This window comes from Lissotriton vulgaris, chromosome 4_1 (genome assembly GCF_964263255.1).
Source record: "Lissotriton vulgaris chromosome 4_1, aLisVul1.2, whole genome shotgun sequence".
Classification (NCBI taxonomy): Eukaryota; Metazoa; Chordata; class Amphibia; order Caudata; family Salamandridae; genus Lissotriton; species Lissotriton vulgaris.
In genome coordinates this window covers 577,293,641-577,319,939 of record NC_141691.1, presented here as the reverse complement: position 1 = coordinate 577,319,939, position 26,299 = coordinate 577,293,641, and the positions used below count along the sequence as shown (strand labels likewise).

Genomic DNA, 26,299 nt, shown 5'->3' with positions numbered 1-26,299 from the left:
CTAGGGAGAAGAGATATAGCCTAACTATGGAACTGGCCAGCACACACCCACGCTAATGGTGAAACGCAGAGGAGTGGATTGGTTTACACAACAGGAAGCACCTATAAACATGGCAAGGAGCTGTCCACAAAATGATTTCAACATTTGAGGAAAATGGTGGGACTATTACAGACTGGGCTGGAGATGCTAAATGTTAATGGTTTGTGATGCTCAGTGCTATGAAACCCACACCAAGAACACGCGTACAAGGTCAGGGGCAATGGAGGGGCCCAGCGGAAGTGAAAGACGAAGCCTAGTTTTACCCCAGGAAACTTTGTGAAAGGGGAAATAGAAGCCAGACAGGGGATAGGTAGGAATAGTTGGGAGGGCTGGTGTTAGGGATAGGCTGTAGGGAGTCAGGGGAGTTGGAGACAGCCTCTTCTTGACTCCTCCACACTGCGGGGTAGGACAGGTTAGCTGTGAGGGAGGCAGCGGCTAGTGAAACGAGAGGCGGCGAAGGTGCCCTGCGTGCCACGAGAGACATACAGAACGAGGCAGTGAGAGATACCGTACACCCTCGATGTTGCAGGGCATGCAGAACTACTCTGATCTGGTGTTCTTCAACAGGCCTTGGTAGGCATGTGCCACCGATGTGTGCTGCATATCACGGCATGTTCTCCTCCACGGGGAAAAGCCTGAGGAAAGACTGGAGGGGCAGGCCGAGGACAGAGCACACCACCCGAGGCAACAAAAAATAAAGTTTTTGAGAGGTCATATAGCCTCTCCGCGTCCATTGTGCACTAAGTGGCTGGGGGGCGAAGGGATGCATAGGAGTCACAAGAAGTGGCGGGGTCCAGCAGGAGGAGATGTGCGCCCGTTGGCAAATAGTCAAAGGGGACAAGAAATGATGTCAGGACTGAGGAGGTGGAGTTATCAAGTCGGCCAGAGGGGGCTAGAGCCACTGGCAAAGCCAGTGACAGGCCTGCTCTCCAAAAGAAAGAAGAAGGGGAAGCCCCAGATCAGGAAGTTAAATGAGGAAGAAGCTGTCAAGAGTCAGTGCAGGTGCAGAGTGCACGAGGTGATGCTGTGGAGAGGTCGGCGTGCTGGGAGCAGAAACCAGTTGCGGATGGCAGGTGGTTGACCTGGAGGCCTGGATAAAAGAAAAACAACAGCTTACTGACTAGACAGTGGCAAGATGGGAGCGCCTTTGCAGGGACAGAGAGGCAGTTCAGGATCAGGGCCACCTCACCAAAAAAAGCAAAGGACATGCCAGAGGCTAGGGAGACAGCGGACAGACTGGGAGGAGATGGTGTTGAGGGAGCGATGGTTATGGGCGATGTATTGGGGATGGAGGTCAGGTGAGGTCAGGGACTATGGGAGCTAATGTGGCTTTAGGGCCCGGTAGTGCGTGTACCCATCTGGCAGGTGCAGCTTGGTAGGAGAAGGAGCAGCGATGCCAGAAGGTGAGGCTTGCGGGCAGTTGGTGATGTCAACAGGGCTCATTCAGGACCCCTGGACATTGGCATGAAGATATTTGAGGGTCTGCGGCTGCCCTTCCTATGCCACGGACTTGGTTAATCGGTGCTCACCTGGAGCAATACATGATGTTGGACAGAGATGTGTCTGGGAAAAATAGTGGTGGAGTGGCGTGTCAAGGTGTGTTTGAGGTGGATGCTGGGGAGGATGAGTTGGATTATGAGGGCAGCAGCAATAAGTGAGGGGAAGGTGAACTGCATGATAAAGAAGTAGTGGTGTTACCAAAGACAACAAAGCCTAATCAAAGGTCAACATCGGACAAAGGAGGCACTGCTGGACAGCAAGCTGGGACACACGGCAGATGTCGCAAGGACAGAAGGGATGTTCGCAGATTACCTTTAGCTAAAAAGGATTGGTGGTCAGTGTGGGACATGCCAGGAGGTGGGACTGGCACTAAAGTCTGCAAATCAGTGAGGGTTGGTGGTTGGGGATGGAGTCACTGAGAGAGTGGGAGTGATATGGACGGACACACAGAAGGTTACTGAAAAGCATAAGGAGGCAGTAGGCAAAAAAGTGAAAGAAGAAACGTCGGCGCAGACTGATAATGCAAAAGACACAGAGGATGCTGGGGGAGGCAAGACAAAGGAGGGCAGGGCATATATGAAATGGCTGCCTTACATGGGCTTGGCAATGCCACTGGGGTCCCACATCTTTGACAAGATGAAGAACAGGATATGAAAGCATAAGTATGTGGACATTTCCAAGTTATTGCATAGAGACATTCCGACTAAAGATGGATCTAAAGAGCAGGAATGGGAGCTTTCAAGGTGGGCCAGTGTGCCCAATAATATGTGCACAACATCAGTTGGCGGAACAACCTGAAGTTTTACACGACTGCCTTGCCAATGTCTATCGCTGGATGTCTCACTCTGCCTTAAAGCTTAATGGAGGAAAAACCGAGCTGATGCTCTTGGGTAATTCCAGCCCCTCCATTATTGCTAGTTGTTGGCCCCAGTCTCTTGGTGATCCACCATCTCCCAAGAAGGAGATCAAGTCCTTGGGAGTATGGCTGGAGGAAGATCTGTCCTTCAGGACCCACGCCAGGAAGACCGCGGGGGTTTGCTTTGGTCTGCTGCGGTCAGCCCGTAAGGTGTTACCACTGCTTCCTGATTCAGCAAGGAAGCTTTTGATACGTGGATTAATCCTATCGAGGCTTGATTACGGGAATGCGTTGTTTCTTGGTGCTCCCGAAGCGACCTTTAAAACCCTCCACAGGTGCAAAATGCAGCTGCGAGAGTCCTTATGGATGTCCCCAGAAGGCAGTCTGCTGCCCCGGCGCTCAAAACGCTTCATTGGCTCCCCGTGAAGGAGCGGGTGAAATTTAAAGCGCTATGCACAGCCCACAAAATTTTGCATGGCAAGGGCCCCCCCATCCTTCTTAACATGGCCCGTCCTTACAAGCCCCCACGTCTTCTGCGCTCGGACCAAAAACATCTTCTGCAGTCAGCGAGAGTAAGGAGAGCGCGTTCTGGGGGCAGGCGTTTCTCTGTACAGGTGGCGTCTTTGGGGAACTCTTTGCCCCTTAAGATTCGCTCAGAGCCCAAGATCCTACTGTTTAGGAAACTTCTCAAGACCTACTTGTTCCCACAGTAGTGTTTTGATTGAGCCTCTCCTTTTTTGGTCTGTTTCGCGCCGGGATGCCCCCGGGTAAGCTGAGCGCGCTATAAATTTCATATAATAATATGGAGAACTACACGTCTGCCTTCTTAATCTATATCAGCATTTATTGCTAAAACCATGTGGACAGGGCCATTGAGCTATTTAGGTATATGGATATCATTAGAAAAGGGCAAATGCATTTCGGGGCGTATGGGTGGCTCTGCTTTGATGAGGAGTTCAGAGCTTGTGTGAGTATTAACTCTGAGAAACCATGGGGGAATGTGGATTCTGAATTTTGGATGCAGTGGATGTCCTCAGCACAGTCAGCAGCCTCCAGACATATGGCTAGTGGCCTTCCAATCATGTATCCCCCCTTTCAGCCCTGTCCCTCTCAACTGGGGGCAGGGTATATGCCAAAGGCAATGGGTGCCAATGCCGGGGCACGTTGGAACTTTAACAAAGGCTTCTGCTCCAGAAACCCATGCAAGTTCAAACTTGTGTGTTCAAAATGTGAGATACACACCATTATCAGTGTTCCACACAGGCCAGCCCATCAGAACAGTGCAGGGCATCCAGAGGGAGAGGACACATATGTCCTGCTGGGGTAAAGGGCTCCTAAACCAGATAAGGTGGAGAGTTTTCTACCATAGCTAGTGATTTATCCCGACAGGGAGACAGCCATGAAATTGAAGTGGGGATTTAAAGAAGGCTTTAGGGTTGGTAACTCGAACCATATGGGACGTAGGAAGTCTGACAACTTGTGGTCAGTCAAGGCAGCTCCGGAGTTAGTGGTAGCGAAATTGATTAAGGAAGTTGAGGAAGGGAGAATTGTGGGCCCATTCTCTGATTGGCCATTGACAGATTTGATCATGTCTCTTCTGGGGCTGGTGCCTAAGAAGGTGGAAGGGGAGTTCAGAATGATACACCATTTGTCATGGACAGAGGGAGCCTCCGCGAATAAATTAATTACCACAGAAAGAAACAAAAGTAGTGTATACTTCTGTTGATGATGACATCAGGTTGGTGAAGCCATGTGGCCAGGGAACTGAGCTTGCAAAGTGTGAGATCAAGCCTGCTTTTCAAAAGGCCTGGGTGGAACTTGCGGTCTTCCACTATGTGAAACTCCACGAAATGACCCAAAAACTCTGCCACGCTTAGTGGAGTTCCGCACGCAGCGGAGTGATTTGATTTTGAAATTTACAAAGCACAAACCCAGAGTCCTCTTGGCATCACAGTTACAAGGATAAAAGAGCGAACCATGATCATTAATTAATAAATAGCATGTTTTCAAAGACTTCCGAAAACTCAAGAGGGAAGGCGCCAATTTTATTTCTAAGGGAAGCTTGTTCCAATTCTAAGGGATGCAAACCACAAAGCTCCTGCCTCCCCAGGAAGAAAGCTTGAAGGGAGGCACAACAGGTTTCTGCCTGTCCTGGATCGGAGTGTCATCTCACGGGTGTATCTTTTCAACTTTTCTTTAAAAAAGGCAGGACCACATCCTTGAAGGGCTTTGTAAGTGGTACACAGGGCTTTAAATACTATTCTTTTTTTCACAGGTAGCAAGTGTAGTCTCTGTAGAGCTTGAGAGGCCAAATTAAATTTGGGATTTTAATAATCAACTTGGCCTACAATTCTTTTTTTAACAGGTAGCAAGTGTAGTCTCTGTAGAGCTTGAGAGGCCAAATGAAATTTGGGGATTTTAATAATCAACTTTGCCACAAAGATTTGCAACATGGGAAGTTTTTCAGAGTTTTTTTCAGCAGATCTGATAGAAGCTGTTGCAGTAGTCTAATCCTGACATTACGAGTGCCAATGCAACTGTCTTCAGCAGGTTGGATGGCAGAAACTGGGCAATTTTTCTAATGACACGTAGCATGTAAAAGGAGGTGGAGATTACCTTATTTCATTGATCTTTAAAGGAAGTCTATTATCAATTAGGATTACTAGGGTTTTTAATATTTCCACTGGTTCTGGCAATTGACTTAGGTCTACTGGCCACCAACATGGATTCCATAAAGAGATGTTCGTACCAAAAAGGATGACTTCCATTTTTGAGGAGTTGAGCCTAAGGAAGTTATTGTCCATCCAAGAACTCACCACCTTCCTAAAATGTCAGAAGATGTTGGTCTGACCTGGACCATTGCTAGCTGGCGAGACAACAATCTGGGTGTCATCTGCGTATGAGACCAGCGACAACCTAAAAGATTTCCCAAGAGCCGCTAAGGGAGCTACATAGATATTCAAGAGTGTAGGACTTAAAGATGATCCCTGGGGAACACAGCAGGGAAGAGAAAATTATTGAGAAGTGTGTTCTTCCAGGATCATTGTTTGCACTCGCTCAGGAGTGTGCTAAGTCGCACCATTCACGCAGATTTTTAGCACTGGGTGATTGTCCAGTGCTGGAAAATCAGCACGAACGGCTCCATGTGCATCGCAAGAGGGCGCTGTTTCTTACTGCAGCTCAGGTAGATATTCCTCAATGCAAATTAAAGGTTCCTCAACATGAGCAGTAGCGGCCATTCGTGACCACCCACTCTCACTGGGAGGTGGTCTGGAGTAATATTTTCCCTGCTCACGCTCACCAACTTAACGGTGGCAAGTGTGAGCTGTGGGCTGACTGAGAGTCGCACTGTGGCTGTAAGGGGTACTGGGTGGGGCAGGTACTGTGTAAAGAGGTGTAAACATTTTTAAATAAACGGACAAACATTTATTTGCAGGTTAACTAAGGTTAAGTGGTGAGGGAGACCACAGTAGTTGCTTCATTTAACCGGCAAATAAATGCTTGCCCATTTATTTAGCATTTATTCGGAATATTAGTCCTCAGCAAGTACACAGCAGCTTGTGCTACTGTTCACCGGGGGCGCATGTAAAAGTCAAGAGGGCCGCAAGTGGCCCCCAGGTCGTGCTTTGAGTATCACTGGTCTGAGGCTTTCATCACCTTTTTACAGTGGGTGTTTAGTAGGCATAGTGGGCACCGAGAGGTGCCCCGCTATTTGTATGATTTTTTGTTTGTAGGCCGAAAGGAGTCAGATGATTGTCATAGGGTTCTGAGACAGTTCAAGTTGTTTGTGTTGGACCTGGGAGTTCTGCTGGCTCCGGTGAAGACAGAAGGCTCTAGTTGGATGTTGACATTTTTGGGAATTTAACTGGACATGGCAGGACGGGTGGCAAGCTTGCCTCAAGCGAAAGTTTAGGAGATTCAACAATGTTTGAAAGAGGTGATCGGGGAACAGAGACTAGCGTTGAGGAGGGCGCAGAAGTAATTGGGTTATTTGAATTTCACATGCAGAGTGGTGAGAGGAGGATGGACATTTGCAGGTGTTTGGGCATGGGTATGTCGGGGTGGTTTTGCCCCACCACAGATTTTGGATTTCTATTGCAGTAAGAGCTGATCTATGTGTGTGGAAGACTTTTTTGGATGACTTCAATGGAGTGTTGATGATGTTTCTGGAGGATAACACAGTTTGGCAGGTGCATATTTTTTTCCAGTGCTGCAGGATCACATGCTTTTGGTCTTTTTTGTGACGGTTGGTGGTGTGCGGAGAGGTGACTGACACACTTGTTGCAGCAAGGATGGAACATAACCTTTTTTAATTCTTTCCGTTGTTGGTGGCATCGATGGTGCGGAGGACAGCAATGTTTAACGTGGAATATATGGCAGTGGTTGACCTGGTGAACAGATAAAGGGCTTTAGATTTGAGAGTTCTGAGATTTTTTTTATATGATTTAGGCTTGGCTGTTTACAGTTGAACATTATTTTCAAGCCTAAACATGTGCCAGGTGTGAAAAACGATATAGCAGATTCATTATCTTATTTGGCAGTGGCACCTATTCTGCAAATTGGCACCATGAGCAGCAAGACGCCATTACCTGAAGACATGAGGGCGTGAGAGTGATTGGGCTGGTGGAGAAGTATTTAGCAGAATCTACCAGAAGTAGCTATCATCAGCCATTGAGTAAATTTGAAAATTTTGAGGGATAACCACACAGGCCGATCAGACAGGACCACAGTGACAGGGAAGGAAGAGCAATACACTTTGTTCTGTCTTTAATTGACAATGGTTTATCACCCGCCATCATCGCGGGAAAGTTGGCAGGTGTTTCTTTTTATGGGAAATTGTACTGGGACTTTGACTCAATGAGGGATGACATTTTTGGAGAGGTTTTTGAAATACTGGGCTAGAGAACAGGGTATGGGGGGTCTCCTTTGTGTGAGGATATCACATTTGAGCTGTTGCAAGAGCTTTGCCCGATTGTTGTTATTACGGGTCTGAAGCGGTGATTTTTAAGTTATGCATGATATGGATGTTTTTGTGTGTATTCAGAGTTTCTGAATTGTCGGGGTACCACGTGAATCGGGTGTTTTACATGGGGATATAAATTTGGAGCAGAGTCAATTGGGGATATGGCTGCGGAAATCCAAGACCGACCAGGCAGGGAGGGGCAAGTGGATATGGCTGCACTAAGGGAGCAGAGCTGATGCATGCACAATCACTGAGTGGCATAGGTTTCTGGCTTGGCCATAGCACAGGGAGGAGGCCATTTTTTGTCATGGAGGAGGGGGAGGGTTACTGCTTTTCAGCGGTGCTGCGTATGGCCTTACGTAAACAGACATCTGTTCTTCTTTAAAGTAAGGGCAGTAAAAGTGTGGCTATGAATGAAGTACCATCACCAGCGTTTGAAGGGAAGCTGGGATGGTGAGAGTTATTGCCTAGCAGCACATCTGCAAAAGCCATCAAGATGCTAAGGGAATGCAGAGAAACGGACCTCGAGGCAAAGCACACTACTTGTTAAACGAAGCAGCACTGGCCAGCCCTACGCTAGCACTCAGGTACCTTGAAGCTGGTAAATATCACCTGGTACTGCTGAAAACCAAGCAACAAGTACACGAGTACTACAGCAGCTTTTATTTTTGCAGATTTATATAGATTACTATTCGCTCTTCTCAAGGGTCAGGAGGGGTAGAAGAGTGGCTATAAATAAAGTACCATTGCAAGAGGGTGAAGAGATTCTAGGATGGCAAGAGTTATATTGCGCACCACATCTGCAATGGCCCATGAGATGGTATGAAAACGCAGACGAACAGAACCTTGAGACCAAGCACACCACCGTCTTGTTGCACGAGGTGGCATTAGCCAGCAATGCACTAGGACTCAGCTACTTGGAGCTGGAAAATACCACGTGGAGTTGCTAGTAAATGAGTGCTACAGCAGCAGTTTTTGCACCAGAGATCCCGATATAGTGCCTACGACACTTCTGAATATAAAATAAGCGCCCATGGATAGGGGTGAAATGTGTGATGAGAAGCGACCTATATTAAAATGGACTCCTTCGCTCGTTTGACAATGTAAGACAATAATTGGGAGTAACAGTGCAATTTATCACGTAGAATACTCAAGTACGACCAACACAGGCCACATGGGATTTGAAGGCAAACGAACTCCAAACTGCTCATCTGATGCAACTCATCCTGATATACAGCGAGAGTAAAAAGACTGTTTCCTCATGTTAAGGAGTGCTGATTGAGTTACCCCAGGTGAACAACACAAAAAACAGCAGCGATGAAGCTAGAAAACCAGGTGGGAATAAGACACTGAATTGAAAAGATCGGAATACGTTTACAAGCAAGCAGCAATGATGGGGCTACAATGGGGAGAGGAGGCCATGCAAGCAATGACTGGGGGGTGGATGCGGGGGAGGATGGGTAAAGCAGCATTGAGGGAGGGCGTGGGGATGAAAACAGAAACAGGAAACGGAAATGGGGGTATGTTGGATCAGATTTGAGAGCAAGTAAAACAGGTTGGAGAGGGAAACATAAGTGCGGTGCAAAGGGGAGAAACATCCTGCAAACACATGCACTGTATGGAACATTTCAACTGAAAGGAAAAACAATTGTAGGAAGTTACATTTCAGTGGGCCAATAATTTTGTAACTTGAATCGCGTCTGGAGCGGCGAATGGGCACTGATTAAATTGAAATAATATGTGCGTGGTCCCTGCTCCACAACAAGCAGTGGAAGTGATGTTTTGGCTGTACTGCCGAATTAAGACAGCTGCAAACATGAGTGATGCAGAAGTAAGCAAATGGTAAGCAATAGGCGGGCTCTAAGACCTTTTTGTAGACAATAGGGTCTTGCAAGCGAGACGCATGTGCTAGTGCATGCTTTTGCAGGCTCGACCATAAAAAGGGGCTACGGCTTTTCCCACAGCCTCTCTACAGAAGGTGAGTGCTTCCACTGAAAAAGTGAACAAGCTCTGACCAGGTCTATGACCTTTTTCCTCAAAGTTTGGTAGTTCTAGCAATGACTGAAGCTGCTGTAATGTTACCTTCTTTGAGAGGGCACAGCATTTTAAAGATGCCTGGAAAGCTATGACATTCTCTGCTGACATTTAACTCTTGTATTTTGCCTCATCAATTTCACTTCTTCACATTTCTCCTCTGCGAATGGAATCTACATTACATCCACTATAATGTTGAATGCTCTCTACCCTGCACCGTCATTACAGGAAGGAGTTCCAAAGCTTGAATAAACTCAAGACACTGTAGAACAATCTGAATGTTGGTTTAATGTTGACATTTGCGAACAGCACCCCGGTCTCCAGCTTCTTTAACAGATCTGCCACTTTATCAAAAGAGGCGTTGCTCACAGCAGCTCCCTCACTGTCCTTGCCCTGTGGTTGATTATCACTGATGAATAGATTCAATACTTCTGCAAATCTGTTTACTCCTCTTTGGCGTACTTCTCCTCAGTGATCTAGTTCTGGATCTTGCTGATCCCCTGCTGCTCCTGTCCCCTCTGAATGTACACTGTCCTTTTCTTCTGGCCGTGCTTTTCCTTTACCTTTATTGAACAACACCTATCTCTGCCCTCTCCTTTCCCATTTGTCTTTTTCCCAAACTTGATTCTTCTTCATCAAGAGTTCAACACATGCTTCCTTGTTTCTACCCTCCACTCCCTTAATAAAATCACCTATTGTCCATTGTTACCCATCCTATCTTCTATCTCCTGATCATCTCTTGGCAATTCTTCTGTATGGGGATGCACATGTTTGTTGTGTCTAGCTTTGTATACCTTTTCATCTTAAGTTTCACTAATGTCCTCCTAATTGTTCTCCTCGCATACGCCATTGCTGGTTGTTGCTTCAAATTGTTCCCAGCTCAATTCTGTGCAGATTTTCCATGCATGGGATCTTGCCTTTACACTAACCTTTCTGTCTCCTCTTAATTTTTACACTTGCGCCTGCTAATCAAAACTCCCTGGTGCCTTTGTTTAAGTCATAAACTTCACTGCATCCCTCCTCCCTCTTGGAAATGTCTGAGGATGGTTCTTTTACCATGTTTATTTCCTTTTCATACATTGCAGTATAAATCCTCAATAATGACCCTAATGTTTGCTTGGTGCCTTCATGTTGCTTAAATGATCTCAGGTCTGTAAACAGAGCTCAATGTTGGCATCATTCAGTTCTTCCACAGTGCTAATTTCTGCCTCAGTCTATGCATTTCCTTGTTTCTCAGGCCTATTACATATGCAGACTGGCCCTGTACTCTAGCCATCTTCTTGCCTCCCGCTGACTCTGTCTACTTCTGTCCAACTGTTCACAATACAAGTGTAGCACCCCCATACATCACAATATATGGCACTTTGCTTAGCTGCTGCACCTAAGAATTGTTGATGCCATTGTAGTCTGGTTCAACGTTTCCCTACAATTTGCACTAACTTCTCGTCTCAACTGAGCTCAAAGCCCAATAGCCCCTTGTTTGTGACCGTCAGTAACATGCATATCATGCATTGATTTCTGGAACAGTACTGAGAAGTGTACATTGTCATTTGAAATCACTGAAGCCACACCATGTAAAAAGCAACACATTCGATATCTTCTAGCCGATATATATTTTGCTAGTCCTCTATATTTTCTTGATATGTCCTAATGTTGTACCATTTGTATTTTTTGTTCCCTTTGTATTATAAACTAACTTTATAGTGGTCTCTTGCCCCATCCTCACCATATTTTCTTCTAGTCATCCCATGGCTGTCCAGTGTTTTCTCCTCACTGGTACCCTGAGACAATCCTGTCAGCAACTGTGTGGCAAATGACTTTGCCAATAGCCTTCTTCTTCAGTTACTCCTTCTTTTGAGCATCTATACTTGCTTCCTGGTGGTACAGTGGTCTAACCCGCCTTTTTTATTACCCACTGATCTTTGGCACCGCATCACTGTATAGCCATATTTGATTATTTTAAGCCCCAATTTCATCGTAGGGTTATAGTGTCATGTAGCTTGCACAACTACCTAATTGGCCAGTGGTTTCCACGAAGAGCCAATCCTACATTCATCAACAACTGCTAATACTTCATGGCAGCCTGCCGGGATGGTCCAAATAACTCTCCCCTTCCTCTCCCATGGTTCTGGCTTGTTCTTGTCACACTTGGAAATCCTTTGAAGCACTTCATCACAGCCATGGTATTCAAAAGGATTGAGAGCAGGCCACCGAGAGTTATACCTGACCAACTGGGCAGCAAAGTAGTTTGTGATTCAATGATGTCAGCAGGGGCACTTGAAAGCAGCAGGTCCATCAACATGAACAGGTGCCTTAGCCCCACTTAAACAGTACTATCACAGGCAAGATGCTACTATGCCTATTTGAGCTTTAATGTACTCAAAAGTATTTAAATGTGTCTTGGAACAACCACATCATGGCTGTCCACAGTCACAATATTCCATGAAGTACCACCAGTAACACATGACCAGCAGTCTGCCAGGGTGTACACTATCTTGCTTGCCCATAATATGCCAGGAATTAACCTTGTACTGCAGGAGAAAGCATTGCAGAAGGTGTTGATACCATTGGTGCATACAATATGTCAACAATTACCACCATTCTAGACAGAATACATACAGTCTGCCAATAAATATCTCTATACTAACGAAGCCAGCAATGTGCCTTAGATGCCCACACTCTTACAATAATTACCACTATTACGCCATGGTGAAAAGTATAGCACACGTTGACAAGTGACGCTACTATTAAGTGAGATCCAGCATTTTACCATTGGTAGGTAACACTTCTATTACTGTGGCTGCCCACACATTGCCTCAAATTACTACCATTGTGTGAGGACCAGCATTTTACTATGGGAGTGTATCCTCTCATTGATGCACCCAAAGGATTACCACCACTGTGCCAGTGCCAGCATTACACCATGGTGGGAATCAGTATCATCCAATGGATGCCCACAAGCTGTCAATAATGACCACCATTGTGGTAGGACCACCATTTTAATAGGAGTGAATATGGGGTTAATCCCATTAATCAATCAGTAATCAATCAGTAAACTATGCCCAGAACTACCACATTTCTACTAGGACAATCATTTTATCAAGGGTGGGCAAATGTTACTAGTAATTACATTAAGTATACCAAGGTCTACATTTTACCATGGGTGGAAAATGGGCATCCTCTATGACAAATTAACATGAATTACCATGATTCTGCCTTGGCCACTATTGAATTACTATCTTGCCTCCGTGTACTGGGAAACAGCACATAATGGCACATAGCTGCTAATAATAAAGTGCATGTTACCCAAAGACCTCTGCAATCCTCAAAGGATGAGGTCTCACCCTGAGTGACTTTCCAAATGTTAGACAGCCTACACTTTTGAGTGGTTGTTGTCCTTACCTTGTCTACCATTCTTGCACACAGAACCACTGCGAGGTACTGTGAAAACACTGACTCATAACCGGGCAACATAGTAAATTCACACAAACCCTGAGAAACATGATAGCAATGTGTTTTTCAAATGAAGCGTTCAAAGTATTGTGTTTTGGCTCTTAGTTCTATTACTGATCCTCAGCATTACTGTCTACACTTTTTACACAATGTTTTACAATGACTAAGGTGATCAATAACTTCAATATGGGGGTCATTATTTTTGTAAGTAATGAGATCCTCTGCAGCTAGTCTTTCTTTCCAATGAAATTGGGTGAAGTGTGCCATTCTGAGCATCTGATTATGAACTGAGGAAGGGACATTTTTAAACAAGTTGCTACTAGAACTACTTCTATCTGGTGACCTGTCAAGACAGGTATGACACACATGTAGTGCTTTAGACTCAACTTCCCCTTACAGTAACTGAATGCAAAAAAATGTTTTTCAATATATGTCCCTGTTGCCAAGTGTTACATATAAAACTTGTTGCACTGACATTTATGCACACTTGTAAATAGTCAAAACATGTTTCACTTGTGATTAACAGTATCCCAGTCAGTAAAACACATTCAGTCTTCATCTCAAATTTGCTAGGTGATCTACCCAACACGAGCAGAGAAGTGACTGTCACTATGGTCCCTGCATCCAAGTGGCAGATGGTTTCTGGTGGTAGAACCAACAGAGGCTCTGCCATCAGAAATCCTGCAGTCCAATTTTCTTTAAATGTTGGTAAGCAAGAAAACATACTGACAGAGTGTTTCAAGCCCTTCTTCCCAGATAAGAAGAAGTTGAATATATATGATTTAGATTGAATTCTGCTGTCATTTGCATGGGTCCTAAAAAAAGTTGAAATATTTTGTTGGTTTAGCCTTCACCTTCTGATATAAAGGAGACTCAAAATGCCCTGAGATTTATATATTTTTATCATCAATTTATCAAGAAGTTTGCACAGATAGCAAGTGATATGACTTGTGTTAAAGAAGGAAAACATGAAGAAACCAGAACAGGCTTCTTGGACACTCAAACAAATGTTTACTAGGATGTTACCATAATACAAAATTCAGTGAGAGCAACCTTTGCTAGAAAAGCATGATGATAATGGACACCCTATCTTTTATTTGTCTCATACCCTAGCAGAATGTCACTAATTAGTTGAGCACTAGAGAACTGATTGAAACTTGAGCTGATCATAAGAATCTGAAGAATTTGCTAAATTTTCCATGCAGAAATAGTTGCCAAGCTACATGGTATTTTTTCCTTGCATTGTATGATTTTTCTATTATTTATATTCATAGTTCAAGGAATTTTATGTCCAGTGCTCTATCTTGCCTTTATCCAGTCATTATTAATTGACAACACTTGCTTGTGATCAACATTTGATAGCTTCTGAAATTATGGGTGACTATTGTATGAATTTTAGACAAAGTTATGATGGTTCAAGAACAGATGGATCCAAGAGGACTAGAAAAGCTTAAAGTAATGGTTCCTTTAGTTCATTAAAATGAATTACATTTTGGACAGAAAACTATCTTTCTTTCAACTAAAATACGACTGCTAGATGTGACTGGAATGTGTCATGATTCAGTAATTTCTCGTCAAAGAGGTTTAGTATTGTGATCTTTTTTAGTGGCCAATAGTTTAGTAGGAAGTTCAAGAAATTTTTCTGGCTTGCCCAGTTTGTTCTCAATATAAATCACTGCACTCCTTTAGATATTTTCAGACATTAGCTGTAGCGTCATAGCCTTGGCATACAATATCTAAATATTTTAAAATGGACCCCCCCCCTCACTGTAGACACTTTTTATATGATGGCTTATTTTTGACTTCATCCAAGTTACCAACAGCTGAAGGAATCGCCCAATGTTTTCCGACTGATATTTCTGAGCATCATTTACTGCCTCATACTTCATATCGGATGAAGGAACTCAGTATCTTCATCATTTTTGGAGAGCTTTTATAAGGCATGTGGGGGTGAAAAAACGTATTTTTCAAGTGTCTATCCATTGTGTATTTGACAGAGAGAGCAAAGTAATCGATCCTAAAGCAATATCTGCAATGCTACTGTAATACAACACATCCTATTTATTAGTGGCAGAGTTTCTTATAATAATGTCAATCAGTGCAACCAAAGTTTCAACTTTCGTTTCTATGCAAGGTTTCCATCCAAAAGGATTTCTGACAGAACTGCATAAAGAACAGAGTAGTAGCAGGAAAAAACTGTAACAACCTAGAAGTATGCAAGGAGATCTCAGACAAATTGACAATTCCTCACTCTGCTTCTGTGAAACTTGTGCACGGTGTCCAGGGAGTAAATAAAGTGTTGTGTACATAGATCTGCTGGGGACCCGACATTGTGGGAAATTGCTTCAAGTGGAAACTGTCAACTGGCACCTGAAAATCCATTTCGGCATTTGTTTTCTATAAGCTATTGTTTAACAAGATCATTTGCTGATACATGTCAGTACCTGTTTTAAATGGACCAGATGCATCTAGAAACCTTTGTCTTTATACAAGATTCTATCAGATAATGCATTATAATATTGCCAGAAACAAATGCACTAGTGACAGTGTCCCTCAAGTTACTGTATTTAGTAATTACTGACAACACAAAGGATTGTCTTCTATTTTATTCCATTTTTACCAGTAAATTATTTTCTTTCCATCAAAAATGGTCACACAATTGTAACATGTATTTCTTGGATATAATATTTTGGTGTTACTGGACTTGTACCATGTGTAAAAGAAATTCTGAGAAAGTCCTTGCTGCTTGGATATTATCAATAATAAACAAAGTACACATAAACAGATCTGTTTACTGTTCACATCAAGACTGCAGCCTCTCTATCTGTGTACTTACAATGTGCCTTCAGACTATGTTCTGAAGGATGATGTTTAATAATAAAAAACTTTTTATCAATATATTTTCCTACTTGCCTGAAATGGAAAACATAGGAAAATTGATAAAGTTTTCATGGTGTGGTTGATCACTTTAATATGTATTTGTGTCTGGGTCTTGTAAGAACCCTAACTAAGATAACCATTCAGGTTATGGTTTAGGAATATCTTTTTTGTTTAGGTTGCACATGTGCAAGCAATTTTAACACATATGTGAACAATATAGCTATATGGAAAGAAACACAGTTTGACACTTAATAATTTCAGTACAGTTCAATATGTACAGTGGAATGTTTACCTTGCAATAAAGGTGCAATGTTTAACGCTGGTGTATCTTTTCTTTTGGGTTTCCTTAGTTCTTGCTCTTTTTCTTGTAATGATTGTCCTACTTTCCCACTCAGTTGTTTTTCTTTTACATCAAATCTTTTCAACAATTGTTCTGACAAGTCTGAAAGGGCACCTGTACATGGGAAAATCAAAATCTCTAATGAAGTTGAGCAAAATGTTAAGAATTGTATAATCCTGCATTTAAATCATACAACAGACTTAAACAAAATTTCATAGCTTACGAAGGAGCTGTAAGGAGGTTTTTTACTTATGTTCAATGTTTATTGTACAGGTGTTGGTATATTTTTTACTTGTGAGCCAGCTCTAGCAAAACAGACAGTTATGACATGAGCATTATTTCAATGTGCAGATTTACAAAACAAAATGCTAAAAAAAATGCTAACAGAGTATATAAAACTATATGTATGTCTAAGCATACAACTAGCTGCTCTCCTGCAGTCCTTGTCATTTATATTTAAAAGTTGTCTTCCAGGTTTATTCTGTTATATAGATATATTTTTGTGATGTATTTATGCTGTCTATTTCACAGACATTTCTTCAAATCTAGCTTTTGTTAAATCAGTCCTTTGAATTGGTGTGACTGCAATTGACAATTCAGGCATTTGTATTATTTATCACTTTCTAATATTCCCCTTTTGCAGTTTGATTAAATTTATTTAGAGATGTACCCATACCCATAAATAAGCAGAACCCAAATTTAGAACAACATAAATAAGTGCATCTTATAATTCAACAATACTTAACAGTCATAATTCTTTACTGATTCTTAAAATAGGAGATCATTAAAGCTTAATCCATCAATCCCCATTTCCTTTCGGTATGAAGAGGCAGTAGCGGCCCGTGGAGGGAGTTCCGTGGGGTGGTGAGGCGGGGCGGGGGAGGGGCAGGGTGTGGGATAAAAAACACCGGAATATGGATGAACGGAGGTAAGTAAACATTTAAATGAATAAAACGAATTTCGTTGCGCGCGCTGCATCGCATTTTGTGATGCAGCACGTGCAACAAAATTTGTTGTGTCACATTTTGCGATGCAGCACGTGCAAAGAAATTTGTTTTGTTCATTTACATGTTTACTTACCTCCGTTCATCCATATTCTGGTGTTTACTACCCCTCCCCCACCCCACGGAACTCCCTCCACGGGCCGCTACTGTGCAGAGGTGCTGGAGTATAACACAAATCCATATGTTCAGCTATTTTCTACTGTTCTGTGTACAGGAATCACATAGTCGATGTTTTCTGAAGTGGTTTTACAAAGACATGTGACACATTACAAAGCATTTATAAAAATGTAATAAAAACTTGCAAGTAAAACGTAAAGAATTCATACATAAGGAAAACCATTATTTGAACCTCTTTCAATGCATGTGTAGGAACAAAATAAATGTCTGTACATTACCAATATGTTATTTACAGAAAAATATATTGTGAAATATTTTCCTGTACTATTCGGACTGTGTTAAAAACAGGGCCACTGGAATTATGCAATTGTGCAGCTGCTGCAATTTTTGCATAGTTATAGATCTGCCACATTTGCCACAACATATATCATCTGATACATAATGTGCAGATAAAAAAAATGTGTTTCTAACTCAAACAGTTCAAACGTTACAAAAAATGCAGCAACACATGTTGTTGCGCAGTGGAAGGCTCTATAGCAAAGCTGCACTGGGCACCTTTCTGTTGTCTATTGCTACATTTGGGTGTTAAATGGATACTTGTGAGGTGCAACTAATACCCAGACAGTGTTACTAGGTTAAAAAATGATGAAATAATGAAGTAATACTTTACAAAATGTGGAGCATTATGCCACATATTTGGCCATTTCTTGCCACATAATTTACTCAACCCTGTCACATAATTTGGCCCGCTCCTGCCACATAATTCAAGTGGCCTTGGTTCATAGGTATTGTCAGTGCTGACTTTCTTATGCAAGAGCTGTAAAAGTAATGTGGGGGGATTTGTGCAAACACAAATTTTACGGTCTCTTCTCAAATACCAATCCCAGACAGTCCATTTCTTTAGCTAACTAATTTAAGGCTCGATTCGCAAAGATAAACTTAAACTTTTGTGTAACTTTACTTCTTTTTGTTTTTCACAAAGGTAATCATAGAACAAATATCTAACTTTACTACTTTTCGGTATTCACAAAGGTAAACTTAAACCAAAATACTAACTTTACTACTTTGCGGTAAACACAGGGGTAAGTTACTACTAGTAAACATAGACTTTTAGGTCTAAGTTTATTTTTGTGAATGCCAAAAAGTAGTAAGGTTAGACTTTTGGTTTAAGTTTTCCTTTGTAAATACCCAAAAGTTTAAAAGTTGACTTTTGGTGCCAGATGTACAACCCACTAATATGCGACTCTCAAATTGCATCGCATTTGCGACTCGCAATTTATGACTTGCTATTTGGGATGTACAATAGTGTCTCAGACACTGTTTGCGATTCCCAATGGGGTCGCACATTGCATGCCGCATAAATATTAATGAGGCTGTCGCAATTTGTGACCCAATTGGGAATGGCTATCACTCACATGGATGGTGTCCTGCTGGGGTTGGCAGACCACCATGTTTGGTACTGCTTTTTAAGTAAAGCAGTTTTTAGGTCGAGCTGGCCTAGCATTCAATGTGAAAGCATTGAATGCTGTCAGCAAGAGAACTAATGTTACCCGTATTTAGGAATGTGGACAGCAATGTGCCACGCGCTTTTCCTTTCCAGTTTTCACCGCGGGAGCGCGCCTCTCAGACGCGCTTGCGCAGACACGTACACACAGCCCCTGCTTTCGCTTGGCTTGCATGCAAACACGGCGCACACACACACAGCCAGCCCCCACCCCCTGCACTCACACAGGCGCGCGCGCACATACACACGCTGCCGCACCCCTGCACACACACATACAGACACGTACACACAGACACACACACGAGCACCCATGCATGCACCCATACATACAGAGAACCCACCCCCGCCGTCGCATACACACACGCGACCCCCCGCCCCCGCTCTCGCCCCCAAATACAGTCCCACTTACCGGCAATCCGGTGTTCTGTAGCCTCCGCGGGGCTCTCCCTCGGGCATGGGAGCCCCGCGTCACCACTGCTACTCAGGCCAGGAACTCCGTGGGCGCTGATTCGCGCACAAGACGGAAGTCCCGCCCCCACGCTTAGTTTCGTTTTCATGAGTGCGTGCGCACATCTTGTTTTACAAGCACCCCGTTCGGTGCTAGCGCGCGCATCGCGCACTTTCACTTTCCCCACGGAGCAAGCTTGTTTTGGTTGGTGTGCAGTCGATTATCACATTGACCAGGATACTACAGCCTGAAATGCGATGGCCATGGTAACGGGTACTTTGACATGAGGTAGTTTCTAAAGAACTTGTTCTACTTTGTTGTAATAAGTGCGGCACCCGCTTCAGGGACACCGCACTCGGTTTCATTTTTTATGTTTTTTACTTTGTTAATGAGCGCAGCGCCCGCTTCAGAGACACTGTGCTGTGAGGTCACATGCCATTAACAAGCAAGTAATGCACACCCTAGGCCAGCGCTGTCTTGGGCTTGTAATGTCTGCAATTCCGAAATGAATGTCTAAATGTCATTTTCTGCCTAACAAGACTTTCCCTATACTAGTATGGAGTGTGCTGGCATGAGAATAATTTCCTCATCCACCATCCTGTGAGTGAAAGGGGCTTTCGTGCATGTGACTAAAAACGGTGTACCGGGCTTTGTGCAACCCCACAGCAGAGCATGGATTGTAATCGTTCTATGAGCCAGCTCATGTAAAACGATTCAGAAAAGGGGGTGGTGATGAACAGAGTGTCTGAATTAAGCAGACCACTCTTACCCAGTCCAAAGATCAGGGCTTGATCCATCACCGTTATTTATCTCACTGCCCCATCCCAGCTCAGAACCTGGCTATATATCCCTGGAAGCTTGTTTCCTTCCCAGTGAAAGAATTGGCTTGGTAGTTTGGTTTGCCTTGTTCCCATCATGCACTGGGACAGGAACAGACTAATTTGCATATAGCCAGGTTCTGAGCTGGGATGGTGCAGTGAGCTAAAAAACGGTGTTGGATCTAGCCCTGATCTCTTGACTGGGTCAGAGTATTCTGCTTAATTCAGAAACTCTGTCCATCACCACCCCTTGTTGATTAATTATTTTGTCCACCATAAGCGTGGAAGGGTATGCTCAGATGTGAGTCCCTTGCTCATTGCACCATCAGGATTCAAGCAAGCCGGGCCGAAGACGGCTGTAATGCCAGAAACCGGTCCCCGGAAGCTTGTTTACTTCCCAGTGAAAGAATTGGCTTGGTAGTTTGGTTTGCCTTGTTCCCATCATGCACTGGGACAGGAACAGACTAATTTGCATATAGCCAGGTTCTGAGCTGGGATGGTGCAGTGAGCTAAAAAACGGTGTTGGATCTAGCCCTGATCTCTTGACTGGGTCAGAGTATTCTGCTTAATTCAGAAACTCTGTCCATCACCACCCCTTGTGGATTAATTATTTTGTCCACCATAAGCGTGGAAGGGTATGCTGAGATGTGAGTCCCTTGCTCATTGCACCATCAGGATTCAAGCAAGCCGGGCCGAAGACGGCTGTAATGCCAGAAACCGGTCCCCGGAAGCTTGTTTCCTTCCCAGTGAAAGAATTGGCTTGGTATTTTGGTTTGCCTTGTTCCCATCATGCACTGGGACAGGAACAGACTAATTTGCATATAGCCAGGTTCTGAGCTGGGATGGTGCAGTGAGCGAAAAAACGGTGTTGGATCTAGCCCTGATCTCTTGACTGGGTCAGAGTATTCTGCTTAATTCAGAAGCTCTGTCCATCACCACCCCTTGTTGATTAATTATTCAGCTCATGTAAAAGGCACCAACAGCAGCGGCCATTTCATACAGGTTGCAGCATTTGTTTTTACGAGTGCTTGGCAAATTTTCACACAATGAACCGACACCTCGACCAGAGTTAGCACAAAATATCTTTTTTGCACTAACAACATCTTCACTCTTTTCATTAGTGCAAATATAAAAGCACTAAGACTTGCTGTGCTTAAAAATTACTCAGAAATAGGGCAACATTTCACAGCAGTTGGGCAATTTCCTTGATCTGGTGCCAAGATGTTTTAATCTAGAGATTTATATAGCGCTAACTGAACCCATAGGTATCAGAGCGCTTCACATAAATGACAGTTGCGTTACAGATGGACACATTCATTTTTAGTAGGCATGGGGAAAATACGTGATTTTGCCCAGAATTACAGGTTGTTAAGCGTCCCTGCCGAGACTCAATTCTGGTGCCCCAGCTTTGAGGTCGACCGATGTAGCTGTTAGGCCACATCCCGGGCAACCGTTGGCTGACATTTTTTCATAAATTATTCTCAGTGGCAGCTGCATAGCTTCAATGTAAAGAAATGAAGACCTCATCTCCCAGAATGCACTGGTCTTTTGAAGGAAAATCTCGGAACAGGACTATGGTACCCGGCCAGCCTGGAGGACGCTTGCTCTGTTCAATCATGCTTGAAGGTACCTAACGGAAGCCTGAAGTATTTTGATATAGGTAAATGCAGCAATACACGTGACATGGGGGTAGGTTTGTTGGCAATATGAAACAAGCATTTGCAATGTCATACGTCTCGCATTTATGCAAGTTTGAGCTAATGGCATTGTAAATGACAACGCTTTGTGTTTATGTTTTAAAAACCAAAACATAAATAAAAGTCATTGTCAATTACAATGTCAATAGCTCAAACTCGTACTTTTCTGTGCTTCAGCTCTTGTTGCTGTCATTAAAGTTCCCTGTGCCATCCACAATCCCCACAAACACTACCTCCCACCCACTGCTGCCTGCTAATTTTAGAGGTTCAGCACAATTGCCGCTGTTTCCCGTTTATTTTAAAAACACGTTCCATTGGCAGTACGGATCGGCACTTGTAATTTTGTTTTGGAGGGACCCTTACCGAATATCCGCAGCAGTTACTTTCCTGAAGCAGCAGTATCTTAATTTTCATGTTCGGGTTTGTCAAAGCAGTAATCTGTTCGAAATGTGTTGCAGATATAATTTCCGGAGTGGCTGCAGCTGCTGGCTTACGTTTTCATTTTAAAATTGCAGAGGAAAAGTTTATGATTCCACAGCTGTATGGTGTCATGCTGCTGGGAGTTGTCAGACTCAGCTTGCTAGGTCTGTCGCGTTAGTGGGTAGGTGACGGACATAAAGTAGTAGTAAAATGTTGCAGCTAAGCTGCATTTACCAGTGCTTTTCTCATAGGATCCTATCTGATGACCATAGTGCTATTCTGTACAGGTTGGAGTCTATAATATTTGAAAATCCTTGCATGCATGTGCGGACTCGAGAACTAACACCTCATATTTCTCTATTTTCTCTCCTCCTCTCAACATTCTGCCTTCCACTCACTTCTGTTGTTCTCTGTCTCTCTTACTAACATCACTTTACACACATTTACATGCTCCCCTCTCTCATTCGTTCGCCGTGTCATTGCATTTTCTTCTTTATCCCTTCGTCTCATTCTATTTATCGTCCTCACTATATCTATCGCCCTCACTCTATCTATTGCCCTCCTTCTATCTATCTATCTATCGCCTGCCCTCTATCTATCTATCGCCCGCACTCTATCTATCTATCGCCCTCCCTCTATCGCGCTCACTCTATCTATCGCGCTCACTATATCTATCGCGATCAATCTATCTATCGCGCTCACTCTATCAATCGCACTCACTCTATCTATCACACTCGCTCTATCTATCGCCCTCCCTCTATCGCCCTCCCTCTATCTATCGCACTCACTCTATCAATCTATCGCACTCACTATCTATCTATTGCACTCACTCTATCTATCCATCGCACTCACTATCTATCTATCTATCGCACCACCACAGCATCACTCAGCACCACCACAGCATCACTCAGGGGCACCACAACATCATTATGCGCTACCACAGGATCACTGAATTCCACAGCATCACTCAGCGCCACCACAGCATCAATCTGTGCAGCCATTCAACAACAACTGCTTCAAATATGTTCTCTCAATGTTTCAAGCTTTATTACCGATGTCACAAAAAGATTTTAATATTTCACTTCTGTTCTTGGATTTTAGTCACACAAAAATACAATTAACATAATCTTCACAAAAGCAATTTACAAAAGTTTAAGCTATTGCCATTATAAATTACAATAACTTTTATTTAAGTATTCATTATCGAAAAAAATTAAAAGCCATTGTTATTTGTAATATCAATACATTTAAGTCACGTAAATACCAAACATGTTGCATTACAAATAGTATAGGTGTCAAATTTGCAAAAGTTAAAAGTATTGGCATTGTAAATGACAAAGCTATTAATTTCGCTATTTTCAAAACCAACACATAAATAAAAAATTGGTCATTTACAACACCAATAGCTCAAACTTTCCTAATGCGAGACCTATTGCATTGCAAATGCTTGTTTAAAATGTATCCCGTTTTCCTTAAAGGAAAATTAAATGCTTTTCAAAAAGAAAAATTTAACTTTTCAGTTTCATTTTTTAAAGGGCAGGCAGTGGTCTTGAAGGGCAGGCAGTGGCACTTGAAGTAGGTGGTAAACTGTGAGTGTTATGCGGCCACAAATGCGGTCACAAAACAATTGTACAGAGCATGGTGACTCGCTATTAGAAAGGGATGCCCCTTCCTAATAGTGGGAGTCACAAATGCTACTTTGTGAGTCTTTGACTCGCAAAATAGCATTTGTACCTGCCATTACCCTTTTAAGCAGTCGCAAACAGGAGTAACTCCTGTTTGCGGCCGCAAAAAAGGGTCGTACATCTGGCCCTAGGTCTAAGTTTACCTTTGTGAATAGTGAAAAGTTAGACTTTAGGTATAAGATTACCTATGTGAATACCGAAAAGTAATACAATTACACAAAAGTGTTAGTTTACCTTTTTGAATCGGGCCCTGCATTTTCAATACATTTTATTTACAGAAAGCAAACTTTTAGAACATGTTATTGGTTGACAACTAACACTTTACAAATTGAACTCACATTTAGGCAGGCACTTCCTAAGCTTTTATCGGTCAGCAACTGTTCCTTGTGTAGGGCATAACTGAGGATCTGTCATTCCCAAGTGCTAAAATACTTCAGGTTGGAATACTCTAATTGTCTGCGTTTCTTTGATCAACTCTTAGCTTAACCATTTAACTTGAAGTAGATGAAGGTGTTCAAGTCTACTTGCAAAATTTGGACTGAACAGCAAGTAAAGGCATACACACGTAGTGTTCCAGATCTCAGCTTCATAAGCACCTGTCAGTGGTATTCGGCTTTATATGTCACAAAAAATCAGTCATTCAGAAATACCCAATGCATTGACAAAAAGCAGGAAAGGGTGATTTGCTTGAAAATATTTCGGTTCTCTTCACAAGGTTTTTTCTATGGATAATTGTGTATTTTTCTTCTCTAACACTCTGTTTACAAGATCAAGGCCAATTTCCGATCCCTAGGAATAATGAATTGTTTGATAATTATCACACCCTGACAGTTTTTCCCCGACATATTCTAGCAGACCAACCTGTTGAATTTTATTGAGGGAAGATACCTAACAGTTGGTTTAATAAATACCAATTTGCAAGTTATGTTTCATTTACAGTTTGAAAACTCAGAATAGGATATACTTACCAGATAGGGTAAATAGCTCAGCCTGTGGTAATGATATTTACCAAGTGTGGTAAATACTTCACCTTATTCTTCCTAAATTGTAATGAGGGCCTTAGAAATGAATAATACCTAAACAATCAGGCCTTATTCACAAAGAATTCTCAGTGTGTAGCTGTGTCTAACACTTGACCTATTGTGTATCATGCAATAATATCCGATAAAGGTTAATTTATAAAATGTCATATATACCACGTTAGTGGTCACAATCACACCAATAAAATTTGGACCACACAATTAAAATTCAATTTGTATTCCCTCAAATTGAATGTACAAAAGACAGCGTCAATTATGCATCATAAAAGTGCTTAAAAGAGTGCAAAGTGAACTCCTAGTGCTCGCAAGGTCGATGACGTAAAGTGAAACACAAAGAGAAAGTAAAACAATGCATAAGTTATATCAGTCTATTAATAAATTATCATGACACAATTGAAATCCATTCTTCTGCCAGTATATGTTGATCGCTTTTCGACCACTTTTAGTTTAAGGTCATAGTCAGGACAAAGAATGCGCCACAAATACGATTGCTGCCTGTAATGTTTCCAGGATGGAAGGTCATCATCAGAATACCCAGAAGTGAAAAATGGTCATAAAAATTGCCACACATCACACCATGTTAAAGTAATTGAAGAGAAACAGTTAAACTCACAATTGGTCTCTGTATCATAAAATCGCCTGGGGAGGGCAAAAATCAACAGAGGAAAAAGTTAATTATAAAGCAACGGTGCCCAGGAAAAATTAATTGAGGTGATAAAAGGGTTAAGAAACTCACATTTAAAGCAGGGGGGCCGGCATGGCAAAAGGGCTATGTAACTGTGGTGATTGGGTACTGCAACCTTCCAATCACAGATTGAATCAGCCAAAATTACAAATGAGGAACTATCTGAAAAGGAGGCAGAACCAATACATTCAAGGTCTAAGGGTGGTTTGTGGTACACGCAGGAAAAAGGGGGAACAAAGTTCTACCTGTAAGGGATAAATCCCTCTTACAAGGTGTTAATCTGACAATGGAGCATCAGGCTGGGCCGTGGCAGAATGCTCAGCTTAACTAAAGCCGATCAGTTCATCTGTGTGCAGTGTTGGAAAACTAGACCGTGTAATGGTCTATCAATGGTACTCAGGGGGGGATGTCGACAAAGGGAGCGGCATCTATATGAGAGATGCATGGGAGAGAGAGCACAGTGGTTCAACTTAATTGAATAGGTATTACAGTGTAAAGGGACTCACAAGAGCACTTGGGGGGAGAGGGTAAAAATTAATGAAAAATTATTCAAGGCTCCCAACAGGGGGCTAAAAGGAGCACTTAAAGGGAGAACAACAAACTCAATTTCGGCGATTATAGAAGAGAATAGAAAGAGACAGGATATTGATGCACCCTGTTAGAAATGGGGGTCTCTAGTTGGCAGAGGTAGGTACCTTTGACCAAATAGGGACCCTTGCTTCTAGTCAGGCTAAGGGCATTACACACTTCAGATAACCCCTGCACACCCCCTTGGTAGCTTGGCACTAGCAGACAGGCTTATTCCAAAGGCAATGT

The 26,299-nt window shown here is 42.8% G+C and overlaps 1 protein-coding gene across 1 annotated transcript in view; it reads right to left on the bottom strand.

Moving 5' to 3' along the window:
• The window catches only part of PPP1R17 (protein phosphatase 1 regulatory subunit 17), a 145,500-nt gene that overhangs the window by 30,018 nt on the left and 89,183 nt on the right, over positions 1–26,299 (bottom strand). The window contains exon 4 of the mRNA XM_086966823.1: positions 16,018–16,179. Coding sequence (XP_086822949.1) covers positions 16,018–16,179 — 162 coding nt within the window. The remainder of the gene's footprint in view (positions 1–16,017; positions 16,180–26,299) is intronic.